The 23,083-nt window shown below is 31.3% G+C and overlaps 3 protein-coding genes across 3 annotated transcripts; 2 read left to right on the top strand and 1 right to left on the bottom strand.

Moving 5' to 3' along the window:
* Nucleotides 1-6,420: 6,420 nt before the first annotated feature.
* HELRODRAFT_146729 (hypothetical protein) lies at nucleotides 6,421-7,410 on the top strand (the record flags this gene model as incomplete). Its single annotated transcript, XM_009014862.1, has 3 exons — nucleotides 6,421-6,479; nucleotides 6,814-6,970; nucleotides 7,291-7,410. Coding segments are annotated over 3 exons (336 nt in total), but the record flags the coding sequence as incomplete, so codon positions are not given.
* Nucleotides 7,411-8,396: 986 nt separating this feature from the next.
* HELRODRAFT_190716 (hypothetical protein) lies at nucleotides 8,397-10,008 on the top strand (the record flags this gene model as incomplete). The annotated part of the gene is made up of 4 exons (XM_009014861.1): nucleotides 8,397-8,484; nucleotides 8,633-9,037; nucleotides 9,244-9,575; nucleotides 9,670-10,008. 4 exons carry the CDS (start codon nucleotides 8,397-8,399, stop codon nucleotides 9,775-9,777), a joined length of 933 nt encoding a protein of 310 aa, XP_009013109.1. The 3' UTR covers nucleotides 9,778-10,008.
* Nucleotides 10,009-10,463: 455 nt separating this feature from the next.
* On the bottom strand, nucleotides 10,464-21,164 carry HELRODRAFT_110019 (hypothetical protein). The gene is made up of 8 exons (XM_009014860.1): nucleotides 21,033-21,164; nucleotides 20,632-20,687; nucleotides 16,439-16,517; nucleotides 13,041-13,077; nucleotides 11,676-11,819; nucleotides 11,300-11,417; nucleotides 10,871-10,995; nucleotides 10,464-10,685 (listed from the first exon to the last, which is right to left on the bottom strand). Exons 3-8 carry the CDS (start codon nucleotides 16,439-16,441, stop codon nucleotides 10,657-10,659), a joined length of 456 nt encoding a protein of 151 aa, XP_009013108.1. The 5' UTR covers nucleotides 16,442-16,517; nucleotides 20,632-20,687; nucleotides 21,033-21,164; the 3' UTR covers nucleotides 10,464-10,656.
* Nucleotides 21,165-23,083: the final 1,919 nt, after the last annotated feature.

The raw sequence follows: 23,083 nt of genomic DNA, 5'->3' as shown, positions 1-23,083 counted from the left end.
ATGAATGAATGAATGAATGAATGAATGAATGAATGAACGAACGAACGAACGAACGAACGAATGAATGAAATATTCACAATTTTGAAATTCGTTATCATAAACACAAAGACTTCCACAACATAGAGAATGCAACAAACAGATTGTTGTTTCTATGGATTTCTCAGAAGAGATAATAAAGCTTATTCACGAACTGTTTGATTGAATGTCTTGCCTTGCCCGCCTCATACGCTGGAATGCATGCGTCTTCATAATGCAAAATATGTAAATGTGAAATTGGTTGTTGCTGTAGTCAATGTTTCCGAACGTGGCGATTATGGTGAAGATGAAGACGATGGTGATGATGGCAATGACGATGACGATGATAACAATGCTAGAGATGTATATAGTCATGATGATGAAATTGACGATGATAATGATGATGTTAATGGTGTTATTTATTCTCACATGAATATGGTACGGTGTTTCTCTTAACGATATTAGCGTTCTTGTCACCGCTGATGATGATGTCATCATTCTTATGATGATGATGATGTCATCATTTCAAATGATGGTGATGGTCGTATTTTTCAAAATGTTCTTTTGGCTGGTTTCATATCTGTTGGGGAGGGTTTCTTATTTTATGGTCGATGTACATATTTTCAATTCCATGTGATGTTCTTGAGAGTTTATTAGCACAACTTGTTAAGAAGCCATTTGAATCTATTTTCCATTTGAATCTATTTTGAACTACACACAGTCAAAAGAACACAAACTGCTCCTATTTAATACATCACAAGTTAATCATAGTCATGGGAAAATAAATAATAAATCAATCATAAAAAATAAATATATACATTAATTTGTAACTCTTAAAAGTTGAAAATTTCAGCAAACTCATGTATCTAAAGCTGTCACAACACGTTCAACTTGTAGAGAAGAAAGCATATTTCAGATATTTTCTCTGCCTTATTTTCTTTAACAACATGATCCTAATCAAGAGATAAGTTCTCGAACCATTAGCAATATTATTCTTCTCGATAGACTGTCTACTTCGTTGTTGTTGTTATTGTTGTTGTTGTTGTTTTTTTGTTGTTGTTGTTGTTGTCGTCGTCGTTGTTGTTGTTGTACTTACAATATCAACAGACGAAATTTCAGTTGCAAAGACAGAATCATTTTCATTAGTTGGTTTTGTCTAATTAGCCTAAAATTAATCTAATTTGTAGTAACATTAGAATCTATTAGTGATAATTATTGAAGTGAAACTGTTAAAATGGCAAAAAATAAATTTGAAAATGGAAATAAAATAAAAATATAGAAGAATTGAAAGAAGTAAAATAGTTAAAAGAATTGATGGAAGGGGAAAAAGAGGAGGAAAGAAAGAGAAAGAGAGAGGGGGGGGGGAGAGAAAAGATTAGAGGAGGTTGAGTAGACATGTTAAAAACACGTTTCGGTAAGTGAAAGAAGATATTTTTCTAAATAAAAATTTATGGCTTTCACGACTAATTCAATTTTTTACAAAAAAAAAATAATTTGAATAAATTGGATGATATAATTTTTATTAACAGATTTTAAATTATCTTGTAAAATTTTGTAAAACTGAAAAATTACGCGATATAATTGATATTTTGCAACTAAGAAGGTTAATCAAAAGTAAAAGTTAAACGGTTTATAATTTAAAAAATTTATAGGCATAAAGGTTTGGTTTATTATCTTCTTAATACATGCGCGTCAAGTCGTATGCCAACCAAAACCAAAAAAAGGAAAGGTTTTTAAGACTAAAATGGAAAAATCAACCAGTCGATATCTTTTCTTCATCACTTGTGCCGAAAGTTTCACAAACTACCCGTCTAATATTCGGCGGGATTTTGATAGCTTGTCGTTCTATTTTAGAAATTTAGAAACATTGCTATCATGTAGCCTATGTATGCATGCACAGTTTTTGCACACACAAGCAAAACGTCACAGTAAAGTACAGCCCGAATAAAAGAAACGGATTAACACGCACACACACATACATACATAAAAAATTATTAATACAGACACACACAAACAAACATATAAATAAATAAACAAACTCATAAACAAACAAACACAACAACACACGCACATAGCACTGGCGCTAGCACGCACTATAAAAAGGAATGCGTGTATTAAAAGTGAATTTATCTTCATTTTCTCTAATCGCATTTCGTGGGGTGAGCACGTTTCGTACGAGAGCTCTTTTTTATACTGCACTTCATCCTTTCAAAGGAGAAGGTTATATTTTATCAAACATGTATTACACTGCTTCTCTTCAAGTTAGTATTATGTTATAACTACACTGCTATTTGTTATCATTTTAACTTTTATTTAGTGTTTGTTCCTTTGTGTACAAAAAAAATGTCTGTATGATGTGTTGTATGTATGTGTGTGTGTGTGCGTGTGTGTGTGTGTGTTCATGCGAACGCGTGCACTCAAACGTACATGCGACCAACCACCAATCTATTTTACAACATGTCAAAACTGTCTCCCCTCTAACTACATGTTAAATGCACGAGCAGACATTTTATGGTCATTTTATTAGCTATTTGGCGCGCTCGTTTCAAGCCGACACACTCGTTTCAACGCTCGTAATTTGCTGTTAATTTGATAATGCATGCAAGTGGTGGAGAATGTAGAATACGTTTGAAGACATAAACCGTCTCGCCTGGCAATTAAAATGACTAATTGTGCATCTAGTTACACACAAGATGAAGTATAAATAACATTTCTGTTTTATTCTCAATATGAAATTTCATGGCGATAACATTTGGGAATGGAAACAAAATTCCTACAGTCAGAACTCAATGCGAACTGCTGATCTGCGTTATTGATGCTTACACCTCTTGCACAAATTATCAATTTACAATTTATTTCAATAAGAAAGAAACTTCATTTTTGTTAAAATGACACTTAATCATCCTTAGTGAGGCTACTTAAGCGATGTTATCTTTCTCGATTGTTCGGTGTGCTAATATCTTTGTTCACCGCCATTCGTTCGGTATGACGCTACGTGATACAATTTTTTTTGAAATATCATTTCAAATGTGGATGTTATAGTATTTTGAGAGCTGTTAATGTTGATATCAAAATGCTGTTGGTGAGAATGTACATTTTATCAGTTTGTTATTTATATCTGGCAGAGTTTCTATCCCCTTTTATTATCATCATCCCACAGTCTCAAATTTCAAATAAAAGTTCAACCATTGGCTCAATATGCATCCATGTTTATATCAACATCAACTACCGACCACGACATGAATACAAAACATTTTTGTCCATATCAATATTTTGTTTAGGCAGAGTCACATTTGACATTTAAAAAAAAACAGTGGTCCCAAACGTTTGTCAAATTTTCCACCACAAGCATCAATTTTGCTCAGTCTTTAGGATATTTTTAAAGAAACAAGTCAAATAAACTTGGTTAAGCAAAAGCAAGGTCATGGGTCATGACGTTGAAGTGTTGCAAAGGGCAATTTTGGCTTCCCTCAAGAAAAATGTACAAGTCAACATAAAATATGATTTACTTGTCATTTTGAAATGTTATTTTACACACACACACACACACACACACACACACACAAATACACACACATACGCACAAAAAACAAGTTTTAGGCATTTCATTTTTTTTTACAAATTTTTTAAAACTTTTTCAAACTCACGCACTGCATCAAGGTGCTAAGACAAACCTAGTATAATTTGTTTAAATCTTATAGTTAGCTTTTATAATCAATCAAACTAATGTGATGATATCAATATTTCCAAAATAAATCATACACTCAAAGCAGGTTGTGTTGAAACGTTAAAACGCTGAAACATTTTTAAAATGTGAAAAGATAGGATCTGGTAAAATAACTAAAAAATTGTTACTTGAACATTAGCGTTTTTATGAACAAAAAAAATTATAACCTCAAAATTAAATTCTCTCAACAACTGTTTTAACAGATCTTTTTCAACTCTTATTAACAACATCACGATCAACAACTCCATGTTTTCTTCTGTTTGATTACTTAGATTGTTTTCTATCATTCAGGCAATTAAATAAATTTCTATTTCGTGATGTTTTGGGGAAAATAAGAACGTATGTCGTATATGGCTGTTGTTTTTTTGTTCTAACAACAATTTAGCTAATGTCAACCATTATTTTATAAAACTTATATTTCTTGTTGATTTATTTCGTCTCCATCAGATAAGCTCTGAGTATAAGAAAGCCAAACATAATCATTTGATACGATATGTCGTGAAAAAGCGATCTCACTAACTTCATCATTATTCTTCACTAACGATCTCCCAAAAAAAATTTCCTTCATACGCAAAATGAATTAAAGCATCTCACCTGAACGTGTGTGTAGGTGTGTGTGGTGTGTGTGTTTGTGTGTGTGTGTGACGCAAGGCAGGAACTGGGATTCGTATGTAATTGTTTCAACTCACGTAACACATAAAACTAAAAAATAATATTCCTGCACAATTTATGTGCCAGAAAATTTTTTGTATAATAAAAAGTTTTGTATTTTGGAAAAATTCTTACAAAAATTGTGTGTTTTTTGTTGTGAATATGTTACATTATATTTGTTTTCATTTTATTTTTAATTCTGTACGACAAAAGTACTTCTAGGGGTCTCGTGGCCGAGTGGTTAGCGTGTCCGTCTACCACTCCCACGACCCGGGTTCGAATTCTGTAGTTTCTACAGATTCATCCGAGTAGCCGACCCCCGGTCAACCCAGCCGTCCATCCTTTCGAGGTTGATAAATGGGTAGACGACGTAAGTTGTCGCATGTTGGCGCGCGAGATGGCTCGGTGGTTCAAATAGTCGCTGAGTCAAACATCTCAATGGCTGTCATATACTCAGCGTATATGATGCGGTGCTTGCGCGTGCACATAAATACATGTGTACGTCGTGTGAAAAGGATAAACAGCCTTTGTGGCAAAAGATGGCTACTTCAAATAAATAGATGAAGAAAAGAAGAACATAATAAAAGATATATAGATAACATAATATATCTGTAACATTGTAAGTGGTTCTGCGTATGTCAGAGCTGCAATAATAAAGACTAATAAAAAAAAATAAAAAAAAACTTGCGTTTATCAGGATAACATTAAAAAAATACGTTCATGAATGTACATGTGTCACCAATGATTGTATGTGGGTGAGAGAGTTTTGACATTTTTCAATCGGCCGTGGAGAACTTGAATAGTAACATGTTATATTGTAAGAGTATTTGCTTTGGCTGATCAAGAAAGGATAGCTTTGCAGTCTTTGATAACATATTTGTTGCTGAGTTAGTAAATTATTTCATCAAGTTAGTTGGCTGTTATAGATAATTCGTTCATAAATGTTTGTTAAATTTGATTTGATTGAGAAAAACATTGTATTAACGATGATTTGTCCATTGTTCATCTGATTGTGAAATGTTTTTGTAAACATGGTGATGTAATTTAATTGCTATAATGTTGACAGAACCAAAAAAATTTAAATAATGATATAATTTTTGCTAAAATCAAATGAACAAGACCACACAAAAAAACTACAAATTTTTCTTCCAAATGGTTTAACTAAGATTTCAAGATTCCAAGAGAAGATTTAATTAACGTAGTTAAATTGTATCGCTTATGAGAAATTTCAAAATTTTCACTTTAAGATTTTGATTGGCTGACGGTTTTTTTTGTAACATTCAAATGTGTTAAAATAAAAAATATAATTGCCACATCACACAAACTTTGTCCAATAGGCAAACAATAAAAGAGAATAATAAAGAGCTTCTTAGTAGGACAGCATTGCAGCATATTCTGTCATAGTTATTCTTCTCTGTTGGCACGTGTGCTGACTTGATTGGGACTGAGTTCCTAATGTATTTTTTCTTTGAGAGAATATTCCTAGAATTTGAGATACAAACACACACACAGCAATGGATATTGTGAAAGTACAGGCATTTACAATAGGTGCTCTTCCAAAAAATTATTATATGGCTCTTGATTTGTGTTTCATTTTTCATTGCATCAAAATTGGTTGTTTCTAAAAGTATTTGACTTAAGTTTAAAAAAAAATTTTAAATAAAATAGTTTTAAACAGTTTTTTAAATATTTAACAAAAATAATGTTTTCAAAATCAGATAATACTTATGTCCAATGTCCCTTTTTACACAAAAGTGCAAACAATTGATGACGAAGATCAATTTACTTTATCGTTGGCGTGTAAATATATTAAAACATTTATTCTATTACACCGTAAAATATCTCAATAAAGTATTTTAATTGACCAAATCAAAATGTTGAAAATAATCTGCACTAGATCACTACCCGCCAGTGCCTCGGGCTCCCCGATAAGAAGGGCACACGGCTCCATAAGAAGCCTCGCCAGTGCAGACTCCAACAAATCGGCAGCCACCGACAAAACTGAAGTCAGCTTCGTCAGTCAGAGTGACGTCATCGACGGCAACATGACTGAGTGCTACTCTGGCGAGTGGAAGAATGATAAGAGGTTTCTGTACCGCCATCTGTTTATTATTTCAGCAGTAGTGGTTATATTAAGATTGTCATATTTTAAACCGTTTCTTTATGCTATTTTTCGTTTATGTTTTATAGTCTGTTTGAATAAAATTGCTTTGAAGTTTATGAGTAGCAAAAAAATTTTTAGAGTAAAAAACTTTTTAGAGTGAAAATTTTTTTGTTATTAGAATCTTTCTTTAGAAAATAAAACACTTTTTGAAGTTTAGGAAGGAAAATGAATATTTTAATTAATTTCAATAAATGACGAATCTCGTATCAGACTCCCCTCTGGCCCAAATAAGATCGTAATATTTTATGCAAATTAGATGCGGCTACGGAATTTGCTCGCGCTCGGACGGTCTGAAGTACATAGGTGAATGGTTCAACAACAAGAAGAACGGCTACGGGCAGACCATTTTCCCAGAGGGGTCAGTTGAGGAGGGCAAGTACAAGAACAACATTCTCGTTGCTGGTGAGTTCTTCGTAGTTTGAATTTTTAAATATTGCAAAAATTTGTAGCAAGACTTGTAGTAAAAATTTCGTCGTAAACAATACAAACATCGGTGAAGCAGAACAATCCAATTATACAGTACAACACCTGCAAAGCAGACGCCAACAAATATTTACAATAACGATTTCACTATTACAAAAATGCAACATAGTTCTTATAAGTCATTAGCAGTCATTCTTTTAACTACAGTGGAATTAAGCCTACAAATAAACATCTCTTGTTTAAAAAAAAAATTACTAGTTATCATTTTTTGTAATTAAAATAATTGAACTCAGCAGCCATGACGAATAAGAAAAGTTCGATCTTCGCCATGAGAGCAGGTAGGCTGAGGGAGCAGATTGATTCAGCAGTCAGTGAAGCCGCGAAAGCATCCCAGATCGCCATACAAAAAACAGAAGTTGCTATGAATAGGCTGGTTTCGATTTTTAAACATTTTTAAACTTTCTACACATTTTACTTATTTTTGCCTCATATTTATCGTTGATTATTTTAATTTCTTAAACAATCTTTTTTAAATTATGTTAAACGTTGACTATTAACAAATAGCTGAAAATATTGCAACATTTCTTGTAGAAAAAAAACTGTTACAACATTCCTATAGAATTTCGTTAAAACATGTTTCTCACGTTTTAGTCACGTGTTACTCAATATTCTATTTTAAATTATCACAAATATTTTTTGTCTACTTGAACTGAACTGAAACCCAATTCTTATTTGCATTTCTGTCTGGTTAGGTTTTTAAAACATCAAATTTATGATTTATAATGCTTAAGTTTTTGAAAAATTTTATTTTGCTGAAAAAATTTTTTCGTAAACAAATTTTTTATAATGAAAATTGTTTATAAATTTGAGTAATTACGTGATAAAAATAGACATCATAAATGCATTTATAGAAAAAGTTGAACATAAATTATTTGAGAAAAAAATTTAAAAAGTATGAATTTTCACATTTATCTAATAAACAGCGTCCGGAAACATTTGATATTTTCATCAATTTATTATTTTATTTTTATCCAATTTTTGTCGTGTTTTTCTTAGATAGTTAGTATCATTTTTCAGCAATTGGAAATAATTTTTTCAAGATATCTTTAAAATATCATACGAGATAACTTATCTCTTGAATAAGGAGTATTTTAATTAAAAATGATTATTAGTTGACAAAATATGGATTAATTTTTCTATCTATTCTAAACGTGAACAATAAAAACATACACTAAAAGTGTCGCATTATAAATACGGATAATATTAATTGAACCTCTCAGAACATCTCAGACATTTAATTGAACATCTCAGAAGTGACTTTTCAGATAAAGCTTTTCAATCTTTATCATCAAAATCATTATTTATTCCAATTATTTGCGATAGAATTTTGTCTTATGAAACGTTTGAAGGATGAAGATGTCACGAGTCAGAGCTGAACAAGCGGAGGTAGCAGCCGAGCAGGCAAGATTGGATTCGGCAAACGCTCATCAGATATCCACGAAAAGTGCTAACGCTAATATCGGTATATGCTCTAACCTTGTCAAAAAATATCGTAATTCCGAATAATGGAAATTAAATTTAAAAAAATATTTTATAATTTGAAGTAGAGTCCGCAAATAGATAAATCTTTGAAAATGATTGAATGATTTCAGATTTAAGCACAGTCGATCCTAACCAAATTCGATACTCGATATCGATATCAAACTTATCGGACACCGACGAGAAAAGGAATCCAGACTCACAGAACCACGTTCAGTTTGCCAAGAAGGACAGCTCTTCCAATAATCCGATAAAACAAATACTAAACAATTCATTCCGTCATCCATCTATTTGGTCGAGAAATAACGAGACAACAATTAAGCGGTTGGACAGCAGCAGGTCTCAAACGAGTTACAAAACATTCGATCAAAATGAAAAAACTTTCAATTCCAAACAAGATGCTCGTGATGCTTGTGACAAACCCACGAGCAGCAACCTCACTTCATACAACATCTCGCCAAACATTCAGACGTTCAACAAAACAAATCTCTCAAACCCCGTTACCTCCTCCAATAAAAGTAATTTTCAAAATTTTCCGCAAAAGAACGAACAGTTTTCAAATGTGTCAAGGAATAGAAATTTAAGTAAGAAAAGTATTAATAAAATGATTTTTGATATTATTTTTAGAGTGCGAACCTGTTCAAAATAATTTTAATAATGTTTATAACACATTTTCATATTCTTCACAAAACAAAGTTTTAATTTTCCAAATGTTCAAATGCAGCAAGAGATCCACCTCCCATGTCAGATCTTGACTTTCCATCATCAAAGTTCTCGAGATCAGACGACACCAGCACGAACGTATCTTCCTTCGTTCCACAAATGAACGTTTTCGAGAGGAACCGACTGAAACGCAACAAAGACCCCATCGACATCTTCATCGGAGGAGTTCCAAAGACAAACACACCAACACCAACTAGTAGTCTTAGTAAAAATTCCCCGTTCTCAAGTTTGTCTCCATCCTTTGCTAACAAAACATTCAACCCTCCCAGAACCAACGTTCCAAAAACTTCGTCCTCTGAGCAGACGCTGGTAGTCGCCCAACTTTCGAACAATGTCAGTTCAGTTTATAACTTTTTATTAGTTCACTTTACACAGTTGTTCTAGATAAGTATGATTTTTAATATTTTGTTTGATCTCACCAACACAGCAAGCCTGGTTACGGAGATACACATCTTGGTCCTGGCTCTTCCTTGTTACAGTCAACCTGATCATCGCCTACTTCATCCTACAATTTCTGCCCAACTACATATCATAACCTCCACTCTTTCTTTCTCCTCGCTGATGTGATGTATGGAATACGTTCAATTAATTTCTTTTTCAATCAGTTTTTTTTAATTTTGAAAATTAATTTTGTTCATCTTTATAGTGTAATATTTAGACGTCACATTTTGAAAATGTGAATCGATTGTACTTTCAATCTTAACTCGTTCATTTCTAAACTCTTGTTTCCAACAAAAGAATAATTTTTGTAAATAAAGTTTCAACAGTAGTTACACATTATTTAGTTGTACAATTAATTATTCGATTGATGAAAAAATAATGAAAAATAGAAAAAAAACTCCAACATGTATTAAGGAGAGCCTAACAAAATTCATTCAAAAATTTTAATTTACATGTCAAATGAAACCTGGCGTAAAGTCTGAATATCAGTTGAAATAATTTTTCTAAGTTTAAAACAATTAAAGATCAAAAGGTTAAAAAAAATTACAATTAATCATGAATAAAATACATAACACAAATATTCTTTTAAATAAAAAAAAACAACCATTTTAAATCTATCTTTTAAATGAAGAAGTTAAGATACGAAGTCAAACGTACAATAAAAATGTCTCAGGTTAACTTAATGAAATTTGGGTGCGACTCTTTAAAATGAAATCTTTCTCACTGGTTCGAAATTGGTAAATGGTTAACATAAATTCATTATGGTTCTGCAACACAATCCATGCAAAAAATTTCATCAAATTTTGCTTCTTTCGTATCACTCGGCCAAAAATAAAAAGAAAACATTTCAAGAACATAAAAGGAAAGTTTTTATATTAAATATCAGAAATGATGTTGTCCGGATATTGCAAGTTTTAGGAATACATGAATGACAATTCACATAAATGAGAGTACACGTAAGTTTTGAAGGGATTCACTTTGCTGTCATCATCGTCACGAACTCTAAATGGTGATAAACATTTCAAATATTTAAAAAACATTTTTATATCTCAATTTAGAATTTAAAAAAATTTTGTAATAGAACTACCATAAAGCTCTGTTGAATAAAAAATTTAGGTACTAAGCCCGCTTGAATCGAAAGATTTTGACCGAAAAATCTTTGAAACAATTTCTTCCAACAAACAAACCCTCGTAGTTGACGGTTCCATCACCATCCAGATCAGCCTCCCGAATCATCTCGTCCACCTCCTCATCTGTCAACTTCTCGCCCAAATTTGTCATCACGTGTCGGAGTTCTGCCGAGCTGATGTACCTGCAATGTTTCACGTTCAACTTTTATTCTGCAACTGATAAAATTGTTGAAAAGTTGTTAAGAGAATAAAGTATTTCTTTTTATATGGTTCAAATTTTTAATACTGAGTTTGTCATTAAACTCTTTTTTGAAAAAATTACAATTTTATATTGATTTTTACGACAACTTATGAAACCACCCAAGACAATATTTTGTGTTTAGGTTGCGTCACTTTATTTTTGAAAAAATCGGGACGCAAACCAAAGAAAATACTGTAATCTTTTCAAATATAAAGAAAACGTTCACGCCACGTCATGCAACTAACCCATTTCCATCCTTGTCAAAAACCCTGAAGGCTTCTCGAAGTTCTTCCTCGCTATCTGTCTCCTTCATCTTTTTGGCCATCATGTCGAGGAACTCGTCAAAATCAATCGTTCCATTGCCTGCGCAGTGGTTCAACGTGTTCTACATTCTCGACAGTTGTTTAGTCAAATAACAATTTGCAAAGTTCAAACAAAGAACGAATGAATATGATTCAAATCCAAAACAAACTATTATTGATAGTCACTTTTCAAAATTTCAAAACTTAATTTTTTCCAAAATTTATCATTCTCTATTTTCTTATATTTATACAAAGTTGAATTTCTTAACATACTAAAAATGTTTAATGGTTTTATAATAAACAAAAAGCCATCGAGGACCGTCAACGTCCACTTCATTGATCATATCTTGGAGTTCTGACTCGGTCGGATTTTGACCGAGGGACCGCATAATGGTACCAAGTTCGGTCGAACTTATCGTCCCATCACCATTTTTGTCAAAAAGACTAAAAGCTTCTCGGAATTCTGCATTTATTTAAAGCATATTTCAGTTTCATTAAATTAAATACTAGTAACAAAGCATTAATTTAAAATATAAATAAATGAAGGTGTTAAAAATGGTAAAACAAATAATTATAAAGTTGTGAAACTAAATCAAACCAATTAATTAGTTTAACTACAAAATAAAAAAAGAAAAAATATTACTCTTGGAATCCACGTAGTATGACACACACACACACACACGCACGCACGCACACGCACACGCACGCACGCACGCAAACTACATAATTAGATAAAAGATAATATACCATCATCAAATTGCGTAAATTGCGTATATTCTTTGGAAAAGACAATTAGTAAATTTGTAACTTGAAACCAGAATTAGTTTCAAAATTTTTTAGAAAAACAAAAATACATAATTTGTTTCATGAGAAGAATAATATTTCTTGAAGCTCCCAACAACAAGTACGTATCTAGCTAATGTACTCTTGCAGCGTTTACCGCGTCTAAACACGTTGTCAGGTACTTATTATCCATTAAATTTTTTCTACTCGTATTATGAAAAAAAACTATAATTTAATACTTTATAACTATAATAATATATATTGATTTTATAGCGTATAATTTGCGAATTTATTCTCAATCAGAAAACATATAACTTGAATTTAGAGTGCATAATTGAGCGCTAATAACTCAAACAAAGCCTGGCTTCCCAGCCAACAAAAAGCATCATATACTCATAAAATTAAGGTCTGGTTTGCAAGTCCCATTATTGCAGATAAGCGCGCCGGTGCATGTTTTACATTTACGACTTCCTTTTCTTATTCAAACGCTGAAGTGCTGGCTTGGCAGAAAACAAATGTAATCCTTCTTATTTGGGATTACATTCATTGTGGAAATTTTATTACTTTTCATCAGGTATGTTATTGTTTTAATGACTTTTCTAAAAACCGCTACCGCAATGCAATTTCGCTTACATGACTCATTCACTTACTACATTGTTTCAAATCTGCTCTTGTTTAGTGCTTTATATTTTTATGGATTGATTGAGCCTTTTGCCACACATTTAATTACTACAATAATTCTCCTTTGAATCAATCATTTTTTATAATTAATGATGCACTCGCATGAATTTGAAAAAAACTCCAGTAACCAATTGAAAATACTAAAAATGCAATATATTTATTGAAATCTGTAATTAATTAAAAATTAAAATGAAAAAAATATGTATTGCAAAGAACCAACCGGCCACTTCTTCATCTGTCAGCTTATGATCATGTGCCTTGTAACAATAATAACATCAAGTCAAATAAATATTATCATTCTCAATACAATACATACATCTCATTAAAAATCATGGTGAAAAATTTATCAAAGTTGTTTTAAATCCACGCTTATCTATATATGAGGTTTTATTTTTGTATTTATGTTTTTTTGTATGTGTGTGTGTGTGTGTGTGCCTGTCTAAACGTTTCTCTTTGTGTCTATCTATATACTTATCTTGAAGTAATACATCCCGACGAGGAAATACTTAAACGAAAACAGAAACACTGACGATATAGTAGTAGATATTTTCAGATAACAAGAGTGTAATGTGTAATCAAATAAAAATACTTTACAATTATTACATGCAATTTATAACAGTTGTAGTGAGTGTAATTCTAGCAAAACATCTCAAGTTCATCAAGACAGCGTGCTTCAATAAACACCAAGCAATTATGTAATGCTAACATGCATTCCCTAGGGCCTAGTTGAAATCATCATACAAAAAAGATTTCGTGTTTCATTATCAAAAAATAGTTATTGTCTATTCTCTTTCTCCGAAATTGGTTTTGTTATGTTTAATTTTTCAAATTAAACTATACTGAATTAAAAAAAAATATTACGAAACAATCAAAATTAAACAACGAGTTTGTTTGTCGATTGATTGGTAGATATCACAAATAACCAACCGAAAAAAATTTATGATAATAATATTTTCAGTTATTCAGTTTCATAATGTTATTAATGTAATTTTTTCAGTATTTTCTTTTCCTAAAATGGTTTTTGAACGTTATGTAACTAACAAACGTCTTTCATACAAATTCTCACTTTCCATAAACAATTACTTTCTAACATTTTCGGTCTTAATTATATTTTCATTATCTTTTTGGTTTATCAACTGTTTAAATTAAAACAACTTGTATTGTTCCTTATATTGTTCACCATCAAATTCTTTAGATTTATGTTAATGCATGTCATAGCTACATAAACTAGTAAGTAATTTTTAAAACTAGGTGGCATCAGTGTTCTTGCTTTAATCAACATAAAAATGCGAATTATCAGCTTATAAACCAATCTTTTACTTGCAATTGTTATTAGAAAATGTTAAAGTTTTACAGTTTTACTGCCAATTTAGATGAATTTTGAATTGTCTATCGCTTTGACTTGAATTCAGGATAACGTAATAACAATATATAATGTAATAACTTTTCTATCGATCCAAGGTAACATAGTAATGTATCAAAATGTCGAGATTTCCATTACTAATCCATAAATTTTCAGGCACAGGAATTTGTGTACTACTTACATGATTTAGGATCGTTGCGTAATACGTACATATTACAAATCTCATGCAAATTCTCTATTTTCATAAACGTTTTTTACCTTTTTACGTTAGTCGGTCTTAATTATATTTTCACAATCTGTAGTCTAGAAACAAACTACCAGCTTAACTCTTAAATCAGAGGCACATCCCCAAAAAGAAATGAATCTTAGTGCGTAATTCGTAATGCTAACTCTAAAAACTAAAAATGATAAATATTCCTGTCTGTAAACTGAGTTTTACCGACTTCTAATAACAACGCTGCTAACAATGGGAGGAGCCATGGTCTCCAAGATCTGCCACTGAACGGATGTGATGTTTTACGCTGATGAAAGAACATGTTCGTCATATTTCCGAATTGTTTTGCATTCAAAGAAATTTTGCACCAACTTTTAACGAGGCTCAGCCACTTTCAAACTAATTATTTTATTTCATTTCAGTAATTGCTTTTTAGCAAATTGCTCACAGATGTTGCATTTTTTTAGAAAAATTACAATTTAAACAAATCTCCGTTGTTTGTTTATTGATTCTTTTGTTTTTTTCTTCTTTTTCTGACTCTGAATAATTTTTTTTCTTAATTTTGATTTTTTAATTTTTTTTTCAGTTTTTATTTCAGATAATTTTGTAATTTCGCAGGTAAAATATTTTTTGTAAGTTTGCATTTGAAATTCAATAGTTAAACTGTAAAAATATTTGCGCAACAAAGTTTGTGGATGCCGCAAGCTTACTTTGTTTCAATTATTTTTTGTTTCAATGTTCAATACCAAATCGTAATATAAATTCACGACTGACTGCCCAATAATGCGTTATCATTTGCAATGTGTGTTTCAGCTGAAAATAGGTTTACCTCACTTACCTACTGAATACCATTGTTGGACACTTGGTTGGCGAGTTAACTGAAACTGGAGATGTTCAGTCCAGTTCAGTTCCTTGTGTTGTTATCGCGAGCTGTAATGGTTTGAATGAGATCGGTTTCCAAAATGTGCGTATCATGCGGTGGTTAGATTTTTATAGTCGTCAATGGCCTTGAGAGTGCTTTGTTTTGTGAAGAAATGCTGAGATGTTTACAATCTTACAGAGTAATCCCCCATTATTATTTTAAAAAATTAATCGTCGTGGTTTAAATAAAATAACCGCAATTGTTTCTAAACTCTTCCGTTTCATGACGCGTTTTGTAACCTTTTTCAACTAAATTTGTTAATATATATATATATATATATATATATATATATATATATATATATATATATATATATATATGCTGGTAATAGACCATAATTTTTACAATATTCTATAAATTCTACCGAATGTTTGGCGTTAATATGTTTGTAGTTCGTTTTTTCGAAGTTTTAGTTTTGATGATTGCATATATGCATTTATAAATTCTTTCCGGCATAAGTTTAGTTCATTCTTGACAATGCAATCAACATCACAGTGATCCCATAGATTCAACAATTCAGTTAGAACTACAAAACGAACGAAAAAACGAACTACAAACATATTAACGCCAAACATTCGGTAGAATTTATAGAATATTGTAAATATATATATATCAATTTTCATGATGAACTTGGATAATTTTATTTTCAACAAATTGAAATTCTAGTACGTAAAGTTGAAAAGACAAATTTTAAATTGATTAACGCCAACAATTCATACAATACTGTATAAAATTTATTTACTGTATAACATTTATTGAAAATAAAATCAATATGTAACGAAAACAAATGTAAATAATCTAATAAACACCGACGAAAGCAAACAAAAAATATCTTAAAAACAAATAGCTAAAAAAATCAAATTACTTTAAAATAAGTAAATAAACAGCAAACATCGAAGCAGGTGCAACTAACTTACGTGTAAAGAGACAACAAACAACGAACAATAAACATAGCATCATCAACAACAACAAACTGTCAATAATCAACCTCATTACATGACGAATTTTTCCAACCTCCCCTAAATGAACGAAATTTATATCATATCACATACTTACACACAAGCAAACACACATACACACACACAGAAACGCAGTTACACAATAAACAACAACACAAACCATCAGTTGTTCTTCAACAGTCAAATTCCACAATGATGTTTCTCAATTACAGCTCTATTCTTTGCACAAATGAACCTGGCTTAAAAAATACAATATTATTATCTGTAATTTTTATTAAAATAATTCAATTTTCATGTTTTATCGCACAAAAGAATTTCTCGATTATATTTAGTAGTATTGCTAAGTAACAATTTTACTGTTAAAAAAGCGCAAAAATGAATCTTATTTGAGTTGCAAATTTCAGAAACAAGATTTCATATAAATGTACTATCACAATAAAAGTTTATGAATTAATACATTTTTAATGAATTTTACAAAAAAAAATTATTTGAATAAAAGTGAATCATTAAATAACTTCACATTTTCATCAGAGATAGTTTTTATAGTCAATTTTATAGGCGTGATGGCTCAATGGTTAAACGCGCCTGGTCATACTATTGCAATAACTAGGTTCGAATACAAAGAGATCCCCGCCTATAATATGCAATGTGTATGATGCGTGGTTTGCACGCGTATTCATGTACGCTGTGTGTGTTTGTTGTTGAAACCTCTGAAGCAAACGCAAAAGAGAGAGAGTAACTTTTAACTTTTTTAATCGATAAAGTTGAAAAATTGGTAACATTATATATAAACCGGAATGGACATCACGGACGCAAACTAGTAGTATTTATTAATAATAATAAAAATAATAATCGTTAATACCCACTCTGTGAAATGAAATCTAAATAAACTCAGTGTCCCATTTCAGTGACGGATCCAGAATTTTTGAGGTGGCGGGCATGATTTTAAGACTCTAAAGCAGACGAGTTCTTTTAATAATATCCGTAATTTGCGTTTATTCCTATTCCGGTGAGAAATGATTTTTGAAATTCTCAAGTTAATGACTCTTTTTAGCTAATTTTCGTATATTTTATTACTATATTTTAAAATGAATCTTTCATATTTTCCTCTTTCATGGTCTGGCGGTGGGGGTAGGCAGTCCCGCACCACCCCACCTGGATTCGCCACTGAATGTGTTAACATCTAGTACGTACGTACTAACTTGATACGTTTGTACAAGATTGAATTTGGTATTCATCCTGTATTATTCTTAGCAAAGCAAAAAAATAACCAGAGCTCTTGGCTGTTGATTTATATAATTTTTTTCAAATGGTTTTTTTCTCATTATTATCATTCTTTATATGGGGCTTGGAATAGTTGTGCTAAGATGGATGGATGACTTGAGTATGTTTTTACTTTCAAATAATATCATGAATTGATGATCAGGATGATGATGATGACGACGACGACGATGATGATGATGATGATGATGATGATGATGCAGTAAATGATGATTGGTGATGGTGATTATACAATGATTATACGATAACAATGGTGAAGATGATGGTGAAGACGACGACAATGATAATGTTAACCGTGGATAACTTACAGCAATGATGATGGAGAAATTGAGGACGATGAGGAGTAGTAGGGAGAAGGAGGAAGAGGGGAAAGATAGTGATGATGATGATGATGATGATGATGATGATGATGATGATGATGATGATGATGACGAATCAACTTGAATAAAGGTATTTAACATACGATAGATTGATTGAATAAAATGAACTAATTGATAAGAAGAAAAATGATAAACAATCAAAAAAATAAACCCAAAACAAAAAATGATTGCAATAACATGGAATGTACGTAGCTCACAATGCAGTTCACTCTTAGAGGAATGCATGCAGTCGGAATGAGTTGTGGAAATATTTTGCAAACATCTATCGATAAGATGTGATTGATTTTCAGGGCGTTTTACTGACATTTCGTGAAGAATTATTTCATTTTTTAAATCATTCAATCTGAAAATGATTATTTGCGTCTATTTCTACTGTCTATTTAATGCTAATAAATACAATAATCGTTGTATTGTAAAGCTAAAACTACATTATAACTTGTATCATATCAACTAGCTTGATATTATATCACAATGACTATCGTAATGATATCCATGAAAGAATCACAAAATCCATTGAAAAAAATGTTACAATATCTACAATCATATCTATTACAATTACAAAAGCATAACATCACGTTCTTAAATTATTACAAAGCATCACACAGACCGGCACAAGAAAATTCGGAACTATTTGAACTCGCACCTAGCACCAAACAAATGAACCTGTGAAGATTGGAACATTAGAAAAGTCGGAATTTTTTATTATGGATTCGCGAAATGAATGTTTCTATCATGTTCTACATTTATTTTTTTTATGTTCTACACTAGTGTACGTCAATTTTTCTGACTGCAATATATATCACGTGTGATCTTTATGTGTTTCGGTGTGCTGATTCCAAATATCATATCCGTTGTTGATAAGTTTTTAAAAACTGATAACAAACATGAGTGTAAAATTGAATTTTCGTGATTGCCACTTAAATTACTACCCGTCAAACCTCGGAGCCACGAATGATGAGCAAGGAGGACGTCTCCGCCAAGACACTAAAACAATGGAGCGCCGATGTTAAGTCAGATGAAGCATGAAGCACGATAGCAGACTTCTGTCTTTGTCTACAGCGTGACAAGCCCAATAAAAAATTTAAAAAAGTGAACATTTCTTCTTATTAATTGAATTTTATTTTTTCCCCAGTGGATGGACAGACATTTTTAGCCCACATTTAATATTTATAAGTAAAATAATTTCGGTCTTACAAGCTCAGATATAGTAACAAATGAACCAATCTACATTCATCAGAGAGCGTTTGAAATTTTATTGTGTGAAGTTTTAATTAACTTTTGACAAAAATGCTTTTTCTATTGAGAACATGAAAATATTTTTTATCACAAAATAAGTAGGTTGAGAATATATATATAAGCAAAGCAGGCATATATGAACATAGAAATTCTACACAAACGTACAAGAGATGATAAAAAGTTTTTGATCTGAAATGAATAATTTTGCAACAGAAGCACTTGAAAAATAAGCAACAAATTTCACACGCGCAAGACTTCTCTTACATACACGCACACACGCGCGCGCGCACACACACACATTTACCAACTGATACCAATTAACGCAGTGAACACATTCACACAAAATACGTTATCATATACAGACCACATTACATACACTCAAGGAAACAGATCCACATACATACATTGACAATAACGCTCATAAGCACATAAGCACAAAAATTCATTTTAGAGTAGTAGATGTGATCAGTTTTTAAAAGTTTTTTTACAAATAGTTATACAGTATGCAGTTTTGAGCTTATCTTCTTATAAAATTTCTCCCAAACGAAAAACTACAAAACGGAAAAGTAATCAGAAACGTGGTACAAGCGACAAAAAGTCTGCAATTTATTTTTTGAGAAATATGTCATTCAACGTTTACCAATAATTTTATTTTTATGTTTATCTATATTTTTAATATAACAAATATGTATATATCAGCCAGCAGCAAAAACAGAGACCCGTCCATGGTATTAGAGGGATACGTTCTAACTCTAACCAAAATTATTTTTTATAATTGTAATGAAAGCTATTCAATAACTTTACGATTGAAAAATGTGGTTAGAGTTGTTGTAGGTTTCTTAAATTCAGTGCCAAAATTTCACTTAGTGAAAATCGTCATCTTAACCCCAAATAGTTATACTTAAACGAATATTCAATCCTCGCGTCATTTATGACAAACGTCGAAGGAATCTTCAATAAAATCAAAAATGTTGAAAATCTTTTCAATTAAAAACATAGAAGAATTGTTTTATTCAAAAATGTATCATGATGGTGAAATTAAAGTACGTCTGCTTTTCTTGTCACCGATCTGAGGGTCTGAGACGTTATGGAAGCATTTGAAATTTTGGTAAACAAAACACCTTCAAAGAACACAATGGATGCAGTTTTTGATGGAGTAGCAAGAAGAATAGAAATTTCTAGGCGTCGAAACGTGATGTGATGTCATCGACATGATCAAATAATGTAAATGTGGTTGTAGAGAAAATTGAAAAGACAATTGAATATATAATTATGTAAATTGAAGTCGTTGAAGGCTACAAGAAGATCAGAATCCATACATGCAACACCTACAAAGACAAAAAGTTCGAAAATCAAGCGCGTAAACGAACGCGCCGTCACTGGCTACGACAAAGTCATTAACTTTTTACGAGCAAATATTTGTTTAAAATAATTGTAAAAATGAAATAAAATTAACTTGCTTTGATGAACTGTGTATCCTAAGGAGCTACAAAAAACTTGGCTGGTTTTCAACTGGATGGAAAATTCGGTTAGAGAAACGTAATTTGCTAATTTGGTTTTGATACTTTTGGGCAATTTGTTACAAGTGTTTAACGTTTATCATTTATTGAAATGTTGTAATTAAGCGTTTTTTAATATCAAAATAACTCATTCAGTATCATCTCGACTCTGGTTTTATCTTTTTTGGGTAAAATGAAAAAATTAAAATTAAGATATTAAAAATTTCTATTAGGATAAAAAAGAATTTCCAATCCTAATATAAAGTTAATTCAAATGTAATTCAAATGTAATGTTTATTTATTTTAATTTGATTGAAGTTTTTTTGTACAAAGAGATATAAACATAAAAAGTTGATACCTATCATATACACATAAACCCGCTCGTGAAACTTTTACGTCTATTATAAACGATGACAGTATAATGTACAAATAAAAGAGAACGAGATTACTCTATGTAGAGCGATTTTTATCGAACAGCAATTGTTTGCAATGCTGTTGGCTTCTCAAGGAAAACGAATAGGCAAAGTTAAATAGAAAACATTCTTAACCAATTGCATAGGAAACAAACAACATCCATTTTATATTACAACATGTAAACAGCCATGTTGCGCTTTTGCATTTGCATTCATCTCGACTTCGTGTATGGTGCATTACATACATACGTTCATGTATTAACTCACAATATACAACATTGTATGTGAATTGGAAATTCAAACGTTTTTAATGTAATTATGAAGTGCATGCATGTTTGTCTGCCATACATTACACATAATATACTTGTGTAATAGAAATTTTTAAACTAATAATATCAGTACATGTTCACCATCCCATAACATAACGCAGGCGTGATGTTTCACAATGTTATGTTAAATTATAAAGTGGGGCTTTTCATCCAAATAAATTAACTAACAATCTTTTTCAATATTTTTGTAATTATCATTTTATATGAAAAAATTGTCTATTATTTGGCTCCCTCATGACTCAAAAGACAATGAGTCACTCTTTATGATTCCTCTTCATTTATTGCATGATCTTCTGCGACTGAACAGACCAATTCTTGAGTTACAATAGATTGGACAACAATAGGATTCTTCTGAAGGATTGACAAATGGCGGCGATGCTTCTCTTCTTTTATGCCTTTCGGAGGCAGCTTCAGATCTCTTAAATTTTTCCACCAAAATACCATCTCGAACACTCTGTCTCTATGCTGTTTGATACTGAGCAATTTCTTCTCACAGTTCTTCATCCATGTCTGAAGTCCTGATGTTTCGTCGCTTACAGTCATCTCTGTAGGTTAATTTTGGACGACCGATTGCTTTTTTATCCCTTACCTCTTTGACTTAAAAGACATCTTTAGGAATTCTTTCATCTGGCATACGGTCCGAGCCAGCGTAGTCTTCTCTTAATTTTCTATAAATAGTAGTAGCAATTATTATTTTTATTGTTGTTATTTTTCTATAAATGCTTACTTATTCCAGAGTTCAATCATTTTTGTTTCGTCGTTTCTTCCCATAAAATTCTATCAAACTAAAACAATTTGCTGATTGATCTCTATAGCCTACTAAACGTTAACTTCTTCATAAATGTATTTATATAATGCTGAAATATTTAATTGTTGTATGAATGAAAACAAATAATAATAAAAATAAATAAAGAAAAATTAATTAAAATTAGAAAAATAATAAAACATATTAAATATCATGCTTAGTGAACAGAAAGCCATCCAAAGACGAAGAAACTATTTCTCTACCTAGTGAGCCAGGGCCGGATTCAGCAGAGATGTAGAGGCCCTCTTGCAATACCCCCTAATTGATTCATTATTAATTAATTACAACATTGAACAATCAAATGATGTTTTAGAAAATTAGAAACTGTTTCGCTTTTTCCAAATTTACTGAAATAAAATCAAAGTTAGTTAAAATATTTTTTCAATATAACCTTAAAACTCTACTGTCTAACAATAATATCCATTGCTTCTTATAAAAATGTTTTAAATATTTAAAAAAATCGGCTTTACGAATATCTGAATGATTGGTTCTTGAATTGAAAACTAACGGGGATCAACATTTCTGACAATGTGGTCAAAATTTGAATAACTACTTTTTGGCTTATAAAATGCTCATTTTTCGTTTAAAAAACACTACTTTTCCAGTTAAAAAAAAGAGTTTTACTGACTTTTAGCACACAAATAACACTCAAAACTTGGAGCCCCTCTAGATCTGGCGCTGCACACACACACACACTCACTCACACACCACACACACTGTCTCTCTCTATCTCTATCTCACTCTCTTCATTCAAATCCGATTACTGAAACAGCGTACCATGAGCCTTAATCATTACAGATTACACCATATTATTTTTTTCAATCAATCAATAAATTAGTTTGTAAACAGCGCTATTTCCGCG

The sequence above is a fragment of the Helobdella robusta genome (genome assembly GCF_000326865.2).
Source record: "Helobdella robusta unplaced genomic scaffold HELROscaffold_14, whole genome shotgun sequence".
Taxonomy (NCBI): Eukaryota; Metazoa; Annelida; class Clitellata; order Rhynchobdellida; family Glossiphoniidae; genus Helobdella; species Helobdella robusta.
This window is presented reverse-complemented; position numbering and strand designations above follow the sequence as displayed.